A 17,588-nucleotide genomic window follows, 5' to 3' on the forward strand; every position below is an offset into this window, starting at 1 on the left:
CATTATTCTAGTGCTGGGCAATATTCTATACAGTGGTGAATGGGATGAAGTCCCTACATTCATGAAGCTTATAATCTGAAGGGGACAAACTATAAATACAAATCATGTAATGACAAGAGCACTGCAGGAAACATAACGCAGTTTGGGGAGTAGAGTGTGAGAGACGTTGGTTTAGAGGAGGTGGTCTGGGAAAACTTCTCTGAAGAGGTGAGCACTGTGTGTACTGAATGATCAGAATAATGAATCAGGACGGATTGCTCCATACTAGACAGAACCTTGGTCTCAGTTAGAATCAGATTATGGAAAACTGAGTTCCTACTATAAAAAATTAATAAGCAGAAACCTCAATTAGAGTCAGGAGACCAGAAAAGAGTGCTCTCATACCCTTCAAAGATAGCAGACCCAACAGAAGAAGAAAGATTTCCTCTTCTTGCCTGGCAAGAGCTCAGCCAATGAGAGATTGTCATAATGCAACCAATGAAAAGCCATGAACTCTGTTTACTATAGGCCCCCCAACTTCCTTTTCCCCTCTATAAAAGAGTTTTCTCCTCTCCATTTTGCAGGGGACTTGTGCATGCCTCACTATAGTTGTAGACCTCAAATTGCAATTCTTTGCTCATCCAAATAAACCCATTTTTTTCTGGAGTTATAACTGGACGTCTATTTGTTTTAGGTCAACATTTTGTTGTTCCATATGGGGGTCCAGTGAAGACCCCCGATTACTCTGAGGCTTGTAAGCAAACAGGTGTGGTACCACATTGAGCTCATTGTTGCTCACTGCTTTTCTAACTGACCCTGGGGTTTGAGGGCAAGTCTTTCTCCTGGATCGGAGCTTCACCCTCTTTGCGTTTTGAAGCTCTCCAGGTTTTATTTGGGATCTGTTTTAAGGTTTCATCTTTTTTGGTTAAGACCTTGTTCTGTATGCGACTACTCATTTGGCACTTCGGCCTGATTTTTGAAATCAGACTGATCCAGCTTGAACTGGCTAGCCATCAGCCCATTCGTTCAGGAATAGGGGCTGTTCTATTGGAACTGTGCTGAGCAGCTTCCTGCCTGGCTCTTCCAGGACTAGACTGTTCCCTTAGAACTGGCTGGTATTAGGCCTGCAGGCTGTTTGAGCTATTTGAGCTGCTTAAGTTGTTTGAAAAGAATTATTTTACTCTAGAGAAAAAGCTCTGAGACATAGGATCCCAGTTATCTAAATATTTTGAGGGTACCCCTTTCCTACAGGGATCCTGGCCCATTTTATGTTTGAAAACCAAGGTCCTTCTTCATGTGCATGTCTAACCAAACTGGATTGACCTAACCGAAAGCAATTTAGCATATCAATGACCATTATGAGGAACTTTTGAAATCCCTAAACGTACTTTTCTTAAAACAATATTGGACAACCATAGCTCTAAAATTTCCAAAACTAAATGGAATGCCTATTTTGATTGGTATTTTTAGGCTTCCAAACATCATCAGCAGCTTAAAATTGCATCTTTGCAAAATACGATTTTAAGATGAACTAAGGTAAACAATTAAAGAAAGATAACATGGCTCCCGAAGCCTCAGGCTCTTCTTCCTTGGCTTCTCTGTCTCAGGCTCCATCTCCAGCACTGTCTTGTCTCACTTCTTCAGCTCCTCCTGCTCGGGCCCCACCTCCAGTGCCAGCTTCCCCCTTCCCTTCTTTTTGCCTGCCTACACCTCCCTTACGTCCCCAGTTCCCCAATACTAATTCTCTTGCCAGACTTCCCCTTTTCTCTGAAACTCTCCCCACTCCCTTTTCCTCTGAACCTATCAGAACCTATCCCTTTAAAATTAAGCCTTTTGGGGATCCAGAGGCTAAACCCTTAATTTCTTATATTTCCTGGACTAACGCTGAACTGCGAGTCATGGTCAGAGATTCTCCCAAAGTAAGTGGAGATCCTCACAGATTTGCTGAATTAATATAGTCATTCAAATTTATCAACCTGGTTTCTAAGACTTACATCAGCTTGTTCATATGCTTGTAGGTGAAGACCAGGAGCAGCATTGAATGAAAACTGTTAGTAGAGGAAAGCCCGAAAGGTCTCTAGAAGTACAACCATGAGACCAGCCCACTAACTTATTATATGATCAGGCTCAGACAATCAATAAGTGACTTCATTGAGCAATTCCTAGGGCTTTTCCAAAGCCTGTTGATTGGAACAAAACTCAGGCTTGCACACAAAAATCTGATGAACATGTTTATGACTATTACAATCGATTTCATATTATTTTTAAAGCAAATTCTGGTCTTTCTTCAGATGTTGATTCCACCCATGTAGCTTGTAACTCTATGTTTAGTAATAGGCTGACCCAGAACATCTCCCTTCTGGTAAAAAGGACCAGGACGGAACAGGAAAATCTGTCCACTCCAGATTCAGTTAATCTGATAAACCAGCTCTCTCATACTTTAAATGAGTCACCTAAAAGGAAGACTGACAAAATTCTTAACCTTCAACTCCAGCAAGTGAAGGCCCCTAAATGACCCCCACCCCCACCCCAAGTTTCTGCTATTATTGCAAAAAGCCAGGATATTGGAAAAGTATTTGCTACAAATTTAAGTGCTTTAGGTGCCTTCAGCCCTCTAATCAGCCTTTCCAACATCTTCCCAGTTCTCAGTGACTAAGCTCCTGGGAACTATAGGAGCTCTTCCTAATCCTCCCTCTTAACTGACTTGAAGAACGTTTCTCCAGATGGGGGATAAATCTCTTCCAGACCTCACTGACACTGGAGCCACACTCCTGGTACTCAACTCCTCTACTATCAATCACCCCTTGTCGTGTAGTACTAAAAAAATTCAAATAGTAGGGATCTCTAACAAACCTCAAGAGGTTTCTGTCCTTGAACGTATTCCCTTTTGTTTAGGCCCTTTGAAAGACACATACCCCTTTCTCCTTAGTTTCTCTGCCCATCCATTTATTAGGTCAAGACTTCTTAGAGAAGTATATAGAACTTTCTTTCTCCCAAAAGGAGAAAGCAATTCTAGAATTGACAGTAGTTATCAAAGCAGCCAACCAGGTGAATTAAATGACTCTTTGACATCTTTTATTTGCTTTGTTTTTGATGGTACTAGAGTTTATTCTGGAAACACTGATCATCTGCCCCTATTGAATCAATTACCACCCTCCTTATTGGCAAAATTCACAGCCCACCTCCCATCAAGATTCAAATAGATCTCTTAAAACCTCTTCCCAGAATTAATCAACATCCTGTAAGTAAAGAAGCCCTTCAAGGCATAAAAACCATATTAGAAGATTACAAGGCTCAAGGCCTCACTGTCCCTTAACTAGTCCCTGTAATGCTCTTATTTTACTTTTGAGAAAACCTAAGGACTGAGAGTGGAGGTTTGTCCAGGACCATTTAACCATTTCAGTAGAAGCTCTCCTGAAAATTCTCATCACACTCAACATTTCTCAGCTTCCTCACTTCATAAGAAGTCCTTTTGTTAGCTGTTCCTCACATCACTCTTTTATGTTGTAATAATCTTAATTCTACTACTCTTCTCCCCTCTGTCACTGATGAAGTTCCTCTTGACTGCTTAACACTGATGGATCACCTACTGACTCCTTGTAAATGATCTGTAGGAAATTCTTTGGGTAATGTTCACTATTCATTGTTCACTAGTAGTTCTTATTTAAAAGATGACAATGGCAAATATTGTGCTGAATATGCTATTGCAACTTCTTTTGATATTGTTGAGGCAGTACCTTTATCTATGGCTACTTCAGCCTAACAGGCTGAATTATATGCTCTTATGTGGGCTTGTACCTTAGCCAAGGATAAAACTGCCAAAATTTGGAGTAGCTCATGATTTTGGAATGTTGTGGAAGAAACATGGTTTCCTCTTCTCTATCATGTGATGTATCTTTGGTAAATTCATAAATTCAAATAATTAGCTCTAAAACAAGCTGCCATTTTGAAATATCTTCTTGGGAATTCTTTGAAGCCCTGGGGAAAAAGCAGATGCCAATATACTGAATGCTCTTCTTCTGAATTCAGACTCCATGTAAAGCTGGTTTGCCTCAAATTAGCCTCATCAAATTTCAGATTCACAAAATCTTTATTGACTGTCCATGATGTGCCAGGAATTTGTTTTAGATTTAGATTTGTTCTAGAGTTCTCCTACACTTTCTCCTGTAAGCATCACGGTAACACCCTCTGACAGCTTGTGAGGTGGGTGTCACACTCTTTTCTTTTTTTCCAGAATGAGAAACTGAATGCCCAAGACCACAGAGCTCCGAGATGATAGAAACAGGAGCTGCAAATCAAAGTTTCCTGATTCTAAGACCAGAGCCCCTTCCACCACACTCCAGCTCAGCCTCACTAAAAAATTCCAGTTTCATCTTGTTCCACACAGGACCCACATGTTCTACAGCCTGGGTCAACCCAGGCTTGAGAAGACTCCCCAAGAACAACTGAGGCATGCTCTGAGATGGCAAAATGCCACTCATGGAACCCAGGTAAAGCTTCCAAGCAGTTGTTAGTGAGGGACCAGCATGCACACTTCAGAATCTGCCAACTGAAGAAGTGATTTTCAACAGAGAAACCCTAACAAAACAGCAGTGTTACAAGTCACTCAGCCATGACAGAAGCACTTTTTAAAGACTGCGCTCCAATTAGCAAGTGTCTTTAGCAGACCCTATGTACTGTTGTCACATCTGTGTTCAAGATTCCTCGTCCCCTTTTAAAATAAGCCTGCAAGCTAGTGTAGTTATACAAGGCAGCCAAATTGCACGAAACTGTCAACTCTTCCTCCGGAACAGATTAAGACCCTGCAGCCAACGGGAAGATATAACTGCTCCCCATTTTATGAGCAATTTCTTTCCTTCCAGATTTTTCAGAGACTGGAGTCTAAACTCAAAGCAATAATCATCCAACAAAAATGCCTCTGGGATAACTGGGATCAGTTCTGGGGCAGCTGAGTCCTACTGTTTTTCATGTTTGTACATTTTTTACTCTGTGATTAATGGAGGAACAGATGAGAAAACAGAGGGTGGAAAGGGAGAAAGAAAACAGATATCATTTGACTCTGCATACTCAAAAATGTAGAAGAAGGGAAGGTGGAAGAGAGATCGTGCCGGTCAGCTTCTCATTCGACCCGCATTGGTCAAACAAAATCATATAATTTCTACTCCCTCTCATGCTTTTCTTCAAATAGTTTGGGAGTTAATGACAAACCAGTCACACGCTGGCAAGTTTGAAACTAAACATAACTTGCCTTCTCTCCCTAGCAGGGGTAAACACAAGAATCAACAGAATGAAAGAAAAATCCAACTGTCTTTTCAGAGCCAAGCAGAGGAAAGAGAATTGGAGCCATGGAGCCTTGCGAGATCATGCAGTCTGACCGCTCACTTTCCAAATGCGGTGGGAGCCTAGAGAGCTGAACCCGTGGTTCAAGGTCACCCGGCAAGTTGTCTTTAGAACCAGGATCTAAATCCAGGCCTCCTGATTCAGAGCCCAGGGTTCTTCCTTTGGGATTTAAGAAATCATCTGAGTGTGTTTTGCTGTGGCTCTACAAGGGGAACATTAGAGAGGGGCCCCACCCATATAATAGCCCCCTAAGTTGGAGGATTAGACAGACAGTTGTAATTTGGTCATCCCCATGCTCTGTGCCAGGCAACTGGCCTGGCTACTGGGAACCACTGGAGACTGTCAGTCATTGAGGTGAGGCTGGATTCTGAGCCAGCCATCTGTCAGAAGGGGTTTTGGATAATTAAATCAGCTCACTAGAGGCAGTGGGGGGGATGGGAAAGACCCAATAATGGGGCCCCCGACCTGAAGCTGCCTGTGTGACCCTCTCCCCATCCCTTCCACAGGCTGGCTGAGCCCCTCCTCAGTCATGGTAGTAATCAAGCTGGTCCAATCCCTCCAGGGCTGGCTACTGCTGTGATTTGCAGAGCCCTCCCTCCCCAGGATGAAGAACTGCCCTGAGTCCAGTCCTGTGGCCCCGGCTGTGCTGACTGAGCCCACACTGGGCAGAGGGAGCAGACTCTCAAGTCTGTCTCACCCATCACCATGGCTAAGCACATACACTTTGGAGCTGAGACTCACTGGATCCAAATCCTTGCTCTACCACTTCCCAGCTGAGGAAACCCCTGATCTCTAGACTGCGTTCTGTCTACCTATAAAATGACTTCGAGATTTGTTTTGAGCATTAAATGAGATAATCCATATAAATCACCCAGCATGGTGCTTGCTCAGGGTAAGCACTCAATCAATGGCCGCTGTTTTTGTTACTGAGGGGTCCCCTCCATCCATCAGTCTTTTCCTCTTGATCTCCCATCATTGTTCTGTGTGCTGCTGGAGTGACCCTCAGAGTCTTGTGCTTGACCACCCCTAACCCCCATTATACCACATGCGTGCTGGGAGTCCTCATAGAATCTTCTCTCTACAGTTACCATAACAGCAACCTGCCAGTTGGGCTTCCTCTTCCCCAGGCTGACCTTCCACAGGGTCTGTTTCCACCCATTTCCCCGACCCACCCAGTGGTCCTGCTTTCATCCTGGCTGCTGTGATTAACTGGCCTCACAGACCATAGCTCCTAGGATGGGCTCTGACCAAGTACTAGGGTAAGACAGTCACACGGCACAGTGAAGACACAGGCTCAGACCATTTCCATGTCCTTAACCACGGCAGAGCCCAGTCAGAAGAGAACAGTCCTTCTCCCCAAAAGACTTTATAGTAAACTATTTCCCAGCAATGAAACCCATTTTAAATTCAGACAGAGAGAAGGACCTTGGTACTCAAAACTGAGAGAGCACATTTAATCGGGGCAGGAGAGAGCTACTTAATTTCACTTCTCTTTGCCTAAGCTTCTTTGACCCCTCTCCCCATTCGTTTGCTCTCAATCAATATTTCTCAAACTGTCTGTGGTGAACGTCCCATTGTTTCTTTTCCCCAAACTATTGGGTACCAATACTTTTGTAAAACAGTCAAAATAAATTACTACCAAACTAAGATGTCACTTGGATGTCACAGCAATGTTAAATTGCTATAAAGTTCCAGAAATACTTTCAATTTCTGTACTTAACTTTCGGCGAACTGGTAAACGTTTCGCAGACCCATACTAGTCCTGGACCAAACTGAGAGTAGGGCTGCTTCTGGAAGGAACAGAACCACAGAGGAGTCCATCTGCCACGGACACCCCCCATTCTGGGTTTTTGCCCTGTAATGCAGTCTGCCCAGCAGTGGCCCTGCCCCACCCAGAGCATGCAATGGAAAGGTTCCTTGTAGAACTTGCCCAGTCTCCAGTAAGTGCTGTTCCCTGAGCGTCAAGCATCCCCCAGTGAGAGGGATATGCTGCGATAATACCGGCCGTGTGCAGCCTGCTGGCTCTTACCATTCCATTCCAGCCCTGTTGATCTCCTCCCACCAGCATTCTGTAGGCTCCCCGAGGCTCTGAGGCGTGGGCATGCAGGCGTAGTTCCACTGTCTGTCAGAACCTTCCTTCTTGTTGAAGATGCTCTTCACGGCCACCACCACCTCCCCATGGGGACACTGGTAGCTGAAGCCCTGCCGGTTCAGATTCACCCACCCATCATCACTATAGTCATGGTACTGCTGGTATGAGTACGCGTAGTCGTCATACTGTCCCCAGGCCACGGTGACCAGTGGCAGAAGCACCCACAGAAGAGCAAGGTCCATGCTGTCTGGGTTTCTGGCAAAAAATGTCACCCTGTGTCTGCTGGGCTGCTGGTTTTATAGAGCTGCTGCTGACATGTGGCTTCCAGATGTGGGTGAGCAGGCTCCAACTGCAGTGTGTCATCGTTTAAGCAAAACTTTTCAGCGTGGAGATATTGGCCGTAAGTACATTCAGTTTGTTTTAAGGTGGAATTCTAAGAAAACGTACGGAACACGCAAATGGAAGAAACTCCCTAGAGAAGGAACAACTTAGCAGATAGATTATAGAAGCAAATGGCTTCACACTCCTCAGAAACATTCACTTGAAAAAAGGAGCAAATTTATCCCACATCTCTTAGCACTTCACTTCTCTCTTCCCTACCCCACCCACCACTAGCAAACCCCTGTATTTGTTCTCCAAACCAGCCTTCCAGGACCACACAAATATGCAGAAAGTGATTTCAAAACACCAAAATAATAGGTTGAAGGGTCAGAGTTATTTAGATTTCTGCAAGGCTAGATGCCTGCTCTAAGTTCTCAGCCCAACATCTTTTAACCCCGAGTATAAGCACGGAATGCCAGTTTGCAGGCTACTCTGAGAATTTTTAAGTCACATATGGAAGTACTATGGGCCCCTGGAGAGATAAGTTGGGCATTATCACTACATTTAAGCATCCTTCTGAGCTGCTGAAATTGGACCCATCTACACCTAGAAACTGTGCTCGGCTGTCAAATACATCATGAGTTTAATTTAAATAAAACCACTTTTTATTCTTTGGTGGTTTTCCCCTCTGTGTTGAGTTTTCTTTTTAATGAGGTATAATTTACGTATAATAAAATTCATCTCTTCCAATGTTCAGCATACAGTCATTCAACCAGTACCATAATCAAGACACAAAACAGTTCCCTCAACCCTCTAGGCCCCTTATGCCCCTTGGTAGTCAAGTCCTTCCCAATACCCAGCCCCTGGTAACCACTGATCTACTTTCTGTCACTGTAGTTTTGCCTTTTCCAGGATGTCAAATAGATGGAATCATACAATATGTTGTCTTTTGTCTGACTCCTTTCACTAGGAAAAATGCTTTCTGGATCCATCCATATTGTTGTGTGTTAGTGTCAATAGTTCATTCCTTTACACTGTTGAGTGGTATTCTATGGTATGGCGGTACTACAGACTGCTTATACATTTACCAGTTGAAAGACATTTGTTTTTTTCCCTAGCTTTTAGTAATTATGAATAAAACTACTATAAACATCCATGAACAGGTTTTTGTGTGATGAAATTTTTATTTCATTTGGGCAAATATCTAGGAGTGAGAATACTGGATTAAGTGTATATTTAACTTTGTAAGAAACTACCTGATTTCTAAAGTGCTGAACTATCATGCATCCCTCCCAGAAAAATTGCAGTTTCTTTTATTTTAACCATTTTAACAAGTTAGTAGGTTTCCAGTGGTATTTCAGTGAGGTTTTGATTTGCATTTCCATAATGACTAATGATTTTGAGCATCTTTTCATGTGTGTATTGGTCATCTGTCTGTTTTCTTTGGTGATTTAGCTGTTCAAATTTCTTGAGCCCTTTGGGCATCTCCTAAGTGGGTAGTATTTCCCATTTTTCATCAAGGCTGTCCCTAAGGAAGTTTCTTAAAATTGTGATTGTAGACCAATGATTTCTCAAGCTCCTGTGAAGATTGTTAAAATGCAGATTCCTGGGCTCCACTCCAGACCTAGTAAATCATAACCTCACAGGTGATGCCCAGGTATCTACATTAAAAAATTCTTCCACGTGATTCTTACTCACACCAAAGTTTAATAACCACTTTCCTAAAGAAATGTGGATCCAGGGGAAAAAAAAATCACCCTATGAATTCCACCCCTTGTCAACTTATAGCACATTTACCAGATGGCATTCAGGCTAGATTAAGGTAACCTTGAAGGAGAAAGTCACACATGGGAGGAAAGCAAACGTGTGTATATTTGTGTGTGTGTGTTGAGCATGTAATTTGCTCTGGTGATGTAGTTATCAAAGGGAGGGGAAGAGGCTCTGGGCTGAATAGGCATGAGTCCCAGTTTTGTTTTAGTACCACCTTCTCCAATAACAGGGGTACCCAACCCCTGGGCTGCAGCCTGTTAGGAACCTGGCCATGCAGCAGGAGGTGAATGGCGGGTGAGTGAGTGAAGATTCATCTGTGTTTAGAGCTGCTTCTCATTGCTCTCATTACCACCTGAACTCTACCTTCTGTCAGCATTATGGTGAGTTGTATAATTATTTCATTATATATTACAATGTAATAATAATAGAAATAAAGTGCACAATAAATGTAAAGCAGTTGAATCATCCCAAAACCCTTCCCAGCTCCCCCGCTCCCCTGCCCCCCTCCCCCGCCCGTCCGTGGAAAGACTGTCTTCCTTGAAACCGGTCCCTGCTGCCAGAAAGATTAGGGACCACTGTCCTATCACTCCTATCCCTAAGTAACTCCCCAGTGCTGGCAACTGGAGTCCTTCAAGCTTAGGGCAACCACTTTGGTTTATGATATGCTGGAGCAATTATTCTCAACCCTGTCAGCACTTAAGAATTACCTGGGGAACTTTTGAAAGACACCAGTGTCTAAGCCTCACCCCAGATCTATCAGATCAGAAACTTTTGAACCAGGTCCAGACAAGAGTATCCTTTAAAACCTTCCTGTATGATTTGCATGTACAGCCAAGGTTGAGAACCACTACTGTAGAGGTTTTAAAACGGACCATCCTGATGCTCATGAGTTATATCCTGCGTTCTGGATATGACTTATGAGCAATCTTAAGACTTAAAGAGCTCCAAGAGACAATGCAAATCATTGCAAGCACTCATCTTTATCATACATTCATTTCCCAACAATTTCCAGGCCCTGCCTGTTCCCCATTGTCTGCAGACCTCTTTTATCTTACGGTTTACAGCTTCCATGGCTAGACTCCCTGTAATGTGCACAAGTAAACATCTTTAGAGTTTAGGCTAGTTTGGGTATAGATTCTTGTTACTTAGAGTTGATAGTATCCTAGCTCATGCAGTGTCTCAGGGGATTCTAGAAACTGAGGACTTGCAGCCCATTGCTGGAAGTTTCACAGAGACTGGTTGTCCTGAGCAGACATTAAGAATGTAAGTTTAACGCATATGCAATGTACCATGCATTTTCAACTAGGTTATCATATCATCTTTCTCACAGCCTTGTATATATTAGTGAGGCATTATTGGGATTTGTTTTCCACAGATGAGAAAACCGTGGTCAGGAACTTTTTTGGTTCAAATTCCTAGGGCTGGAAGGGCATGACCCCCAGGTCTTCTGATTCCTAGACTGTGATTCCATTCATCATTTCATCAAAACTGCAGTCCACTAATTATATATCAACATTTAGAAATAATTGCCACGCAAAATATTGATAAGGTGATTAATATTAAATCACACATACTAATTTGCACTATGAATTTCTGCTGTTGTTGGCAAAGTATGCTCAGTAGGCCCTGGGGAACTTCAAGAACTCACTGTTAGATCAGTAGTTTTCAAAGTGTGGTTCTAGGACCCGCAGCGTCAGTGTCACCTGAGAACTTGTTAGAAACTCAAATTCTCTGGCCCTACTCCAGACCTACTGAATCAGGCATTCTGGGGTGGGGCCCAACAATATTCATTTTTACAAGCCCTCCAGGTGATCTGATGCATGCTGTAGAACCACTACACACAAGTTATCTCAGAAAACTCTACCTAAATTTCAGGAGTCACTTGGTAAGGAGTAATACAGTCATGCTAACGCCTATCTGATCCCAGCTCAATCATATTTATTCCAGAGCCCACAGCGTAATCACTGGACTGTCTCACTTCCTAGCAGTAATGAACTTGAGAAGTTTTGGAGAGACTCTGCCAATGAGCATTCCAATGCCTGGATGATTCTTCTTCCTTTTCCTTTTTGTCTCCTTTTCTTTCTTCTCCTTCTCCTCCTTCTTCTAATAGCTTTATTGAGATATATTCCTTCCACCATACAATTCACCATTTAAGGTATATAATTCAATGACTTTTGGTATATTCACAGAGTTCCAACACCATCACCACAATCAATTTTAAAACATTTTTATCATCCAACAAGAAATTCTGTACCCATTAGCAATCACTCTCCATTTTTCCTCAACCCTTTAGCCCTAGGTAACCACAAAATTACTTTCTGTCTCTACGGATTTGTCTAATCTGGATATTTCATATAAAAGGAATCATTCAGTATGTGGTCTTTTGTGATTGTTTTTTAGTTAGCATTTTTTCAAGGTTCTTCCATGTTATAGCATGTGTCAGTACTTCATTTATTTTTATTGCCAAACAATATTCCACCGTATGGACATACTGCATGATATTTATCCATCACAAATTGATGGACATTTGGGTTGTTTCCACCTTTTGGCTATGAACAATGTTGCTATGAACATTTACATGCAAGTTTTTGTGTGGCCGTATGTTTTCATTTCCCTTGGCTGTGTACCTAAGAGTGGAGTTTTGGAGCTATATGGTAACTCTGTTTTTAACTTTTTGAGGAACTGCCAGACTGCTTTCCAAAGCAGCTGCACCATTTTACATTCCTACCAGCTGGGTATGAGTGTTTCAATTTCTCTACATCCTCACCCATACTTGTTATTAGGCCTACGTTCTTCAGAAAGCTATGGAAAGCCACTGCTGCTCTGGTGAGAGTTTTTAGAGCCTGGATCCACTCCTACCTGGAAGCCTCCTCAGGCATATAATCCCTTCTTGAGAAATTCTGAATATGCTGTTTGGCCTGATCTCAACGGGGAGCCTCCACAAAGGCCTTTGAATCAACACATCCCTCTGAGTGAGTTACTTTTAGGATTGGGGCAGATCCTGTTGTACATCGCTAGTTAAAACAGTATATACTCACGATGTCACTCCAGAGCAGATCTACATCTACTAGAGCAATCTGGATAAGACCTGTTGGCTCCATGGACAAGCTATTGGAAAGGCAGAAGGCATGGCTCATCCTAGTGCCTGGGAGAAGGTGGTAACCCCAGATGAACAGATTACTTAACCTAAAATATTGACTGGAAATTATTGGAGGATTCCATTTTGGGGCACTTTCTTTTTTCCCTTTTAACGTCTGTGTATAATTAGGATTTGGCTGCAGCACTATGTGACCAAAATACAGGGTCTTTATATATGTACTCTCAGGAAAGATGGCAAGTGTCTGCTGAACCATTCATATTTTCCTCCAAACAAGAATATTTGCCAGCTTCACAGTTTAGCTGAGGAAGGTCTTGAATAGCCCTGGTATACCCAGGCTGTCCTCCTCTTCCTGAAGCTTGCCTCTCTTTGTGTGATCCTTTGCTTTCCTATGATGGAACCCACATTTTTGCCATTTGAAGCTAGGCTTGAGAGCTAAAATGTTTAAAATGCTCATACTGCAGGCAGCAGAGAAAGTTAAGGAAGTTCAGGAAGAGCTGAAGTTAAGAAGAGAGAGGAGAGAAGATTGGGACGGGTAGAATAAAGTGCACCTACTGTGTGCTGGATACTCAATCATGTGCTTTACATGTGACAGACCAGTTAATCTTCCAATAGTTCTAGGATAACCATTTTATGGTTGAGGAAAATTAGGTTCAGAGAGAATTAATAACTGACCCTAATTTTCATAGCTAGTACAAAGCACCAAGGGAACTTCATTGAATTCATCAGTCTTCTTCTCTTAATGAGGAGATGATATTAACCAAGGTAGTGGCAGGACCTGAAAGCAGTGGCACACGATTCTAAAAAGAGCAGGGGCTCCTGGACGCCAAATATCTGGGTTAGAATCCTGGTTCAACAAGTAAATGAAACGACATTAGACCAGCTTATCTTGCTTGGCACTATTGATACTTTGAGCCAGATAATTCCTTGTCGTGGGGACTGTCCTGTACATTATAGGATGTAGAGCAGCATCCCTGGCCTCTATCCACTAGATGCCAGTAGGTCTCCCCTCTCCAAAATGTGATAACCAAAAATACCTCCAGACATTGCCGCACATTCCCTGGGGAATAAAATCATCTCTGGTTGAGAACCACTGGGTTAGACAAACCTGTTTTATTATCTGTAAAATGAGAGATAATAACCACCATGAGATTATTGTGAGAATCATATCAAACTGTGGTCTGGCAAGGCCTTTGTAAATTGTAATGCTTGACACAAACGTAGGTTGTCATTATCACCTCAGAAAAACACTAGACACTGGAGCGGAGGGGATCGTTATGCAAATCGGTGTGATTGAGCAGCCCAGGGTTCTGCAGGCAGCTGAGTATCCTTGTGCAGATATGTGACTGGCAGAATTAGTGTGGAAATGAGCAAGACTGGGAGGGTGTTGTTTCACCACCGTCAGGGGCTCCATTAGTCCATGTGATGAGCGTGGATGACAGAGGTCACTGAGAGTGAGTGGCAGGGCTGAGCAATGAAGGCAGAGAGCGAGGGAGGAGAATTTAGGAGGTTCGGAAGCAGTAGGCAGAAGGAGGAGCCTTCATGGTGGAGAAGGAGGCCTTCACGTGCACTGGAACCAAGATTGTGAAGGGAGAGCCAAGCCAGGTTGGTTCTGAGACGCTCATGGAAGGAAGCTGGTAGGTCTAAGTGCCGAATTAGTATTTGGGGATCTGTGAGGATGAATGAAGCCCAGAGACATGGAGGCTGCTGGAAATATCACTGTAGTAAATATATTATGTGCTTGTAAGTGAAACAACATGTTGAAATCAGAATACATGTAATCAAGAGCTTATGATCTGCTAGAGAACACTGCTGAAAGGAATGTCCCGTTGGGAAGATATGGATACAGATGAGGAAAAAAAGAAAATAATTCATTCAGAAAGCACTTAAGTGGTGTCATTCCAAGTCAAATTTCCTAATTTGACATAAGCCTTTTAAATGCTTAAAGCTATGTATATAATCCACATGATCTAGCAGGTAGTAGGCACTCAGTAAATATTTAGTCTCTTCCATTGGCAGGGCTATAGCATGAATCAGTTCATCCTTGCATTGATTGGAGGCGGTAAAGCTGGCCTTATTATTTCCAATTTACCTGTTTGGAAATGGAGGCTTTGAGAAGTAATGGCCCAAGTTACAGACATTGGGTGACAGGGTCTGGATATCAACCCATGTCTCCCAGTTCCAGATTGAGGGTCCTGAAGCACCCCACATTGCTCTGACCGTCAGTCCCAGCACCCCTGCCAGGTCTCTCAGGGGTGTGGAGGGCTTGGCATCGTGAGACTCGACGAACGTGTCCTGTAGTTCATGCACATTTAACACGTCCTTCCCTCTGACCATCCTGAAGCACGCAGGGGCAGGGTGTTAACAGGGAAAGGAGCTTCCCTGAAGGTGACTTTCCTCTCCAGGGAGACAGTATTTCCATTGTCTCTGCCAGTTGCTTCCCCAGCACTGTCTGTCTGCCGCTTCCTCTGATCTTGCCTGACTACCTTAACTAAGAGTCACTCTCTTGCTCCCATTCCCACAGGGATGCACTTGTACTTCTTTGGGGTTGTACACTCACTTAACCTTTCTGGCCTTCAGATGATGGACTTGGTCACCTAAGAAGCCTATTGTCTCTCCCAACTCTAAAAACACATGACCACTCCAGATCAGCATTTCTCAAAGTGAGGTCCACAGACCACCTGCATCATAGTCACAGAAAAATGTGCTAAAGGCAGATTCCTGCGGCCCCATCAACCCTACTGAAGTGCAATCCCTGGGGACAGGGCCCTGGAATCTGTGTTTTTAATGAGCTCCCCCACCCCCACTCCCACCGTGACTTTCATGCATAACAAAGTCTAGAACCACAGGGTTAGGTGCCTATTCATTCCCTGAGAATGAGTCTGATTTCATATTGTTCCCCGAGTGAGTGAGTGAGGCAGAACCACGCAAGGCTCCTCTGCCAACTACCCAGCTGCCGGTCCGGGTCCAGGTGTGTCCGTGGCTCCATGGCACGCGGGCTGCGGTCAGGGCTTTGCACTATAGTCCTGTTTGCACGGGGCCCACCCTGGCCTCCTGCTCACACACCGCCCATGCAGACAGTGACAGAGAGGAACTGAGAACCACAGCAAAGGCTGCAGCCCAGCCTTCCTCCCCTCCCTGTCAACAGCCTGGAGCCAAGCACGCTGGACGCTAATGACTGCTATTTTCTAACCCAGCTTTTTAAAATGCTGCAATATTAACGTCTACCAAAATAATTCAACCCTCTTGGACAGTGGAGTTGCTTCACCTAAGCAGAAGCACTGATTGAGTTGCCAAAGCCATGCAGGGTGTATGTGTGTGTCTGTATCTGTGTGTCTGTGTGTGTATCTGTGTGCATGCACGGGTGTGCCCACGTTCATGCACTCATACATATATGCACATACTTTACTTTAATCTACACAAAATTAAATAAGACAGTATGTAGAAAGTGCTTGAAGAGAGGCTGGTATTAAAAAAAAAAATGAGTTATGGTTTTGCAAGGTAACGTGATGGATATTCTCCATTCCTCTTTCCAGATTACTTCTCTTTCCTGCCCTGGGCCCTGAGAAGCGTAATGCACTGTGTGAAAGTGCCCTCCGGCCCTCGGGTCCTTAGGCTTGACCAGTGGGAGGCACTAAGAAAACTGACATCTCACAGACCTGCACACTTACATCAGTATGTCTAACTGTGGCACACACTTTTATACTCATGATTTTGAATGTCATCTTTGCGTTCTTTGAAGGACAACTTTTCCCAGTTTTTCAAAGGAGGTGACTGATGCTGAGAAAGAAACTTGCCCAAGTTATCAGCTGGTGCAGATAATGTTTTAAAGTCTGGTGGAACACAAAGCTTTGCTCTCTCCCCGAATGGAACAAGTTGCAAAAGTGGGCATTTGGATGGAGTGGTATGAGCCATGAGGGTAGAAGATTGGTGGGTGGAAGTGGGACTGGCTTCACATTGAAGAAGGAACCACAGTGATGCTTCCCAACATCACACAACTGAAAAGAACATTCTTCTCCCACTGCGTAGCTAAGGGCCACAAGCAACTGGAGACAGATGTCCAGTGCTGAGGACCATCACCATGCTTCAGAATTGCCCTTGTATTGAATCCAGGCACTTATCATTTATATCAGCCAGGTCCAGGCAAGAAACAGGTACATATTCAAGAGGGATGACTGGAGAGAATAAATGAAAGAACCATGTGCAAAGGTGTGAGCAGGATTAAAGGTGAACCCCCAGGTCAGCTACACTAGAAAGAGCTGAAATACTGCTCCCAGGCCTGAAGGGGCAGGGAAAGGGTGATGTTACTGGAACCTAGTCTTAGAAGAGGGGACAGCCAACAGAAACTGAGGCTTCATGGAGAGAAACCCCGTCACTGCCTACCAGGGCTTGGCAGGGAAATTACTATTTTGCCCCTTTCTTCTCATCCTTTAATATTCCCCTGGTGCCTCCCACTGGCCAAGCCTAATGAGGACCCGAGGGCCGGAGGGCACTTTCACGCAGTGCATTACGCTTCTCAGGGCCCAGGGCAGGAAAGAGAAGTAATCTGGAAGGAGAAATGGAGACTATCCATCACGTCACCTTGCAAAACCATAACTCATTTTTTTTTTTAATACCAGCCTCTCTTCAAGCACTTTCTACATACTGTCTTATTTAATTTTGTGTAGATTAAAAGTAAAGTATGTGCATATATGTATGAGTGCATGAACGTGGGCACACCCGTGCATGCACACAGATACACACACAGACACACAGATACAGACACACACATACACCCTGCATGGCTTTGGCAACTCAATCAGTGCTTCTGCTTAGGTGAAGCAACTCCACTGTCCAAGAGGGTTGAATTATTTTGGTAGACGTTAATATTGCAGCATTTAAAAAGCTGGGTTAGAAAATAGCAGTCATTAGCGTCCAGCGTGCTTGGCTCCAGGCTGTTGACAGGGAGGGGAGGAAGGCTGGGCTGCAGCCTTTGCTGTGGTTCTCAGT

At 43.8% G+C, this 17,588-nt stretch overlaps 1 protein-coding gene and 1 long non-coding RNA gene across 2 annotated transcripts in view; one reads left to right on the forward strand and one right to left on the reverse strand.

Annotated features, from left to right (window-relative positions):
* LOC132373155 (uncharacterized) overlaps nucleotides 1-8,892 on the forward strand; it is a 45,114-nt gene extending 36,222 nt beyond the window's left edge. The window contains exon 2 of the long non-coding RNA XR_009505357.1: nucleotides 4,214-8,892. This is a non-coding gene — a long non-coding RNA (uncharacterized LOC132373155). The remainder of the gene's footprint in view (nucleotides 1-4,213) is intronic.
* The window catches only part of DPT (dermatopontin), a 61,468-nt gene that overhangs the window by 36,120 nt on the left and 7,760 nt on the right, over nucleotides 1-17,588 (reverse strand). The window contains exon 3 of the mRNA XM_059935788.1: nucleotides 7,349-7,883. Coding sequence (XP_059791771.1) covers nucleotides 7,349-7,653 — 305 coding nt within the window. The 5' untranslated portion in view covers nucleotides 7,654-7,883. The remainder of the gene's footprint in view (nucleotides 1-7,348; nucleotides 7,884-17,588) is intronic.

Source organism: Balaenoptera ricei, chromosome 1 (genome assembly GCF_028023285.1).
Source record: "Balaenoptera ricei isolate mBalRic1 chromosome 1, mBalRic1.hap2, whole genome shotgun sequence".
Lineage (NCBI taxonomy): Eukaryota > Metazoa > Chordata > Mammalia > Artiodactyla > Balaenopteridae > Balaenoptera > Balaenoptera ricei.